We start from the raw sequence: 5,040 nt of genomic DNA on the forward strand, positions 1-5,040 counted from the left end.
CCAGGGACCGACCCAGGCGATGAACGCACAACCATGCAACGGCACTGCGAACAATCGAATGCACGACCCGTCCTGCACGACTGCGCGGCATGCGAACACATCCCAACAAAACGAAGATTTAAAAACAAAACAAAACGAAACAAAAACAAACAAACAAACAAAAAACAGGTTGCTACCAAGGTTGTTCAGTTAAAAAGCCACTGAATATATCCAAGCAAGTGTACTAATAATTATGCATCTGAACAATGAAGGAAGAAAATGAGACACCAGTGCTTCTTTCTCTTCCTTTTATATACAAAAGTTAGCCACATTACATGGTGCTCAGAAACAACACAAATCTTTCTTAATGTCAATTTTGTAAAGCCAGAATTTCTGATAATGTATTACATAAAATTATAACTAATCTGTATCATAAACTGAGTGACTCCTAAAATATCTTTTTCTCCAATGACCTCCTTAAGAAAAAAGTATCTACATTCAATACACTGTCCATTTTTGAAACATTTCCTACATTCTTAGTTCATTTTAAAAGACTGATTTAGAAATAAAACCAATCAATTTCTAATAGCTAAGTGGAACAATTTTTTAATCCATAGGGGCTTAAAAATCAATCAATTTGACATGACTTCCCAATTCCAGGAATGTAGTAAACCATAATTCAAGCTTCAATTTTTCTCTGAACATTTTCTATTTTACCAAAATGAATTCCCATCCCACACCTATGAACAAGAAGGAAACTGTATTTAAAATAATATTAAAAACAAAATCTCATTATTTAGTATTTGAATAATAGTCCATAATTCTAATCTTAAAATTATCTATAGCTGCGACCTCTCCAACTTGCTGACTCCCAAGGAGATTTAATAAAAGATGTAAGTAATATCTAAACTTAAAGCAGACAGTCATTTGGAACAAACTATGTTACCAACAACTGCATCATAGTCAAATAGATCAACCTATCATCCCTTATGGTTCTGCCTAAGGTTAATGAGCACAGTTTGCAATAAATTTTCCAGTAACTGAAAAACTGAATTGAATGAAAAGACTACTTTTTTCATACACTTTATAAAAATAGACTAAAGGCTGAGTTGTCTTAGGAATTAGCACCTAGCATGGTATCTGGCAATGTAAATGTCATTTAAGTATTTATGGAATGAATAAACAAATGACAAACAAATAAGCAATACAACGCACTACTGCCATTCAACTCCTTATTATATGCTAAGTAATGAGTATTTAAAATTATACATAATAAAATGGCATACACTCAAACTATTTTTTTCATTTCTAATAATAAGCACTGAAAGAAGTACTTGTTTGACAATTCCCAATTTAACAGAATGTAGAATTGGACCTTCACAAACCTAAATTTGGCTAACGATTTTTGGCAATTTTATGACGTCTGTCATTGAATCTTTTCTTTATGAAGTTAAAAAATATAAAGAGAAATGCAAGTTACAAGTTTCTTTGCAAGAAATAACACAAAGGTGTGTATACTACACTTGATCTTAATTATAACAGTTTTCTCATGAAGAAGTTACTTTAAAGAAAATAGCTAGAAATTTGCGAGGATGAAGGTGGAAAAAAGTGAAATAGCTATAAATGTTCTTCCACTTCAAAAACTGTCTGACTTGAGTGCCAGAAGAGACTTTCTGCCTCTATCAGTGACTTCCTCTTCATGTGTCACAAAAAGAGTTCAACATGCTTTACAAAATCCATTACATTTTAAGACCATTTCCAATATCTGCTACCATAAATCAAGAAATCCATTTATTCAAGGTTACTTATGGAGAATTAATCACACAGAAAATTTTAACAACTCCTTTTTCAGAAATTAAAGTACTTTACTGTACTTGGCATTCCTACACATGATGATGTGGATTCAAAGACAGAAAGCATTAAGGGAACAGAATTAAAATTCATAGGCTTAGACATTTTAAAAAGTTTAATATGTAGAATTCTCTGTAACAAATGTTCCCAAAAGATAAATCAGAATATAAACACAATGTAATCTCCTTTGGATTTCTCCTTCTACTTAAGTAGGATTATAGAAATTGTTCCAAAACACTTGTAAGTACTTGACATAGTCTCAAAGACATATAAGCAAAAAATCTAAAAAAGTGAGATCAACAGAACTGTGGGAAGTTATCTAAAGCAATATGCATCAAGAACAAAAACTCATCAATTTCTTTATTTGTGATGGTTTCTAAAATCTATCTTCCTAATTTGAAGGGTAAATTTACACATGAGAAAAATAAACAGCTTAGCTACACAACATTTACAGCTCTTTTTAACAGGGTATAGCCATTACGCTAAAATTCAGTCATCTATATACAACCTCATTTCCCACCTAAAAGAAAATGAGAATAGAATGTATTTTATTTTAAATGGGACATAGAGGTGAAGTGCCAAGAATTAAAGTATAACCTTAAAGTTTTAATTTCACACTTTGAATATAAAAAAAGCAATAATTTCTAAAATCATGAAAACGTGATGAAATAACCACAAGAAAAAAAAGGACATTTAAGTTATTTCATTATTTCTTAATATTATATAGTGAAAACAGATGTACTTATAACTTCAGTCTTCAGATGACATATTTCATAAGATCATTATTCATTTAAAATAGTACAAAATGTTTACAAAGAACATTAAACTTAAATTTCATAGTTGTTTATAAAACGGTACATGAAAGAATGGCCTATATAAGGAAACAGGAGTTTCATCAAAAAAAAGACAGTAAATTATGAATATAAAATATACCATAATGTTAAAACCCTCATAGCTCTCTATAGGAAAATCAATAAAGATAACTTAATCTTTCTGGAAAAATGCATTCAGCATTAAAGAAATTTCTAGTGTGAACTTTATATATGAATTCAAAAAGGAATACATTTAAACATTGCATTGACACACAGTTATCCTCTATTTTGTGGAAAACAACAAAAAGTACTTTTTGAATATATGTACTTCAAAATCAAAAATTAATTTTTACTTTTCCCTTTACTGGCAACTTTTGATGCATTTTTAGGTTTTGGTTCCCAAAGGGCATTTTTTTACAAATCTTGAAGCTGCACCTCTGTCTAGCTTGCCAGCGTTTTTCTTGTCTGTTATTTCTTTGACTCTGTTCATGTACACTCTGATTCTTTCCAATTCCTGCTTTACTGGATGTTCCTTAGGATTAACTCCTTGAGTTGCCAAATAAACCCAAAACATTGAATTTAATGTGTACGCAGAAACTAAATCCACTTTTGCTTGTTCAAGTGGGTCCAACTTCTGCAACAACTCATTTCTAGAAACAGACATCATGGTTTTGAGCATCTCATCCACAGCACCAGTGGAATTCTCGAATGTTGATAAATACTCATGAATTTCTACTGGATAATCTTCATTTATTTCTTCACCTGCCATTATGACCAACTCACTAGCCTTAGACGCCTGTCTCCTGGAAAGCTGTCGGATCTGTACCTTCATTTTTTAATGGATGAAACACATCTGAATCTCTCAGAAAATAGTTATTAGGGTCAGAGTTTGAAGGTGTTCCTAAATGATATGTTGGTTCCTCCCTTTAGTTGAAAACCAAATATGACAAAGAATTAAAGCAAACAAAGATGCAAATTTCACATTTATTAATGATAAAAATTGGACTTAGAGACAGGGATTTGTTGTTTGACATGAGCTTTCTAAATCCCTAACACTAGATTTATCCTCATGGGTCCAAATTATATTAGTCTCTCTATGAAGAAATCTCTGCCTCTGTTAAGCATCTGGCAGGTAGGGGTCAAAAAGAATATTTTGTTTTGCAGACATCTGGCTCTCAAAAAAAAAGAGGGAGAAAGGGATTATTGCCCCCAGGATCCTCAGTCTTTCTTCCCAACTCAACAATCAGATAACATGGTCCATATCAATGGAACGGGTGAAAGAGGAATAGTATATATCCAGGAATAATTAAGAATTTTTTTTTTTCCTCGTGAAAAACAGAACAAGGAAAGAGCCATTCTTTCCCTAATATTCCTCAGTTTTTGCACTCCTAACACACCGGTTCAACCAAAGGTGTGTCTATACCAAGGGTCAGGAGGGAATAAATCAAATATCACTGCTTCTTTATGGACCTTCCTGGAACTCTGGTAAATAGAGTTGGTTTTGCCCCAGAGTCAGAAATGTGTCAATTCAGAACATTAATAAATCCAAATGCAAAGTCACTCAGACTGTCCAATAAAGCCTAAGATTTTGCAATGAAATAAAATAAATTGTAATGGCGTGTCAATAATGGAACGGCAAAGATATTAGGTCTGCATTTTATTATAAGCCCCACCTATTGTCTCAATTCCAGGGATAATTAAAATGCAAAACAATAATATTTACATAACATTGAAATTTAAAATCTAGACTATTTTAGGTCCACAGAATTAAAGTCTATTTAAAGTCCCATTGTCTTTGTGAGTTATAGTCCAAAGTAAACCATTATCTAGATTTCTAACATCACAAATTCATTTTGCCTAGCCTAATTTCTTTCAATCAAGTTCAGTGTGTTATGTAGTCCTATGTGTTATCTTTTAATTTTTATTCTAGTATCATATAAGATCTAAAATTTTCCCTTTCAACTATATTCACATAAAATCCACTGCTATTAATTACACTCATAATAATGTACTATCATCACCACTATACATCTCCAAACATTTACAATAAATTTAAATAGCAATTCTGTACAAATTAACCATCAATTCCCCATTCTCTAACTTCGTTCTATCCCCTGGTAACCTATATTGTAGATTATAACTCTAGAAGTTGGCTTATTATAATTAGTTCAGATCGGTGAGATCATACAATATTTGCCCTTTAGTGTCTGACTAATTTCACTCAGCAAAATGTTCTCAAGCTTCTTCCATGTTTTCATATGCATCAGGACTTCATTCCTTCTTATAACTGAATAATATTCCATTGTTTGTATTTAACACATTTTGTTTATTCATTCATCAGTGGATGGACAGTTGGGTTGCTTCCATCTTCGGGAATTGTGAATAATGATGCTATGAA

The 5,040-nt window shown here is 31.9% G+C and overlaps 1 protein-coding gene across 1 annotated transcript; it reads right to left on the reverse strand.

Annotated features, from left to right (window-relative positions):
• Positions 1–3,027: 3,027 nt before the first annotated feature.
• Positions 3,028–3,411, reverse strand: LOC119538771 (nuclear nucleic acid-binding protein C1D-like). The gene has a single exon (XM_037841934.1). It carries the CDS (start codon positions 3,409–3,411, stop codon positions 3,028–3,030), a length of 384 nt encoding a protein of 127 aa, XP_037697862.1.
• Between the last annotated feature and the right edge of the window lie 1,629 nt (positions 3,412–5,040).

Source organism: Choloepus didactylus, chromosome 6, assembly GCF_015220235.1.
Source record: "Choloepus didactylus isolate mChoDid1 chromosome 6, mChoDid1.pri, whole genome shotgun sequence".
NCBI lineage: Eukaryota > Metazoa > Chordata > Mammalia > Pilosa > Megalonychidae > Choloepus > Choloepus didactylus.

What these genes read in the sequence shown, in the direction of transcription:
- LOC119538771 (XM_037841934.1), bottom strand. Translation starts at nt 3,411, where the DNA reads ATGGCAGGTGAAGAAATAAATGAAGATTATCCAGTAGAAATTCATGAG.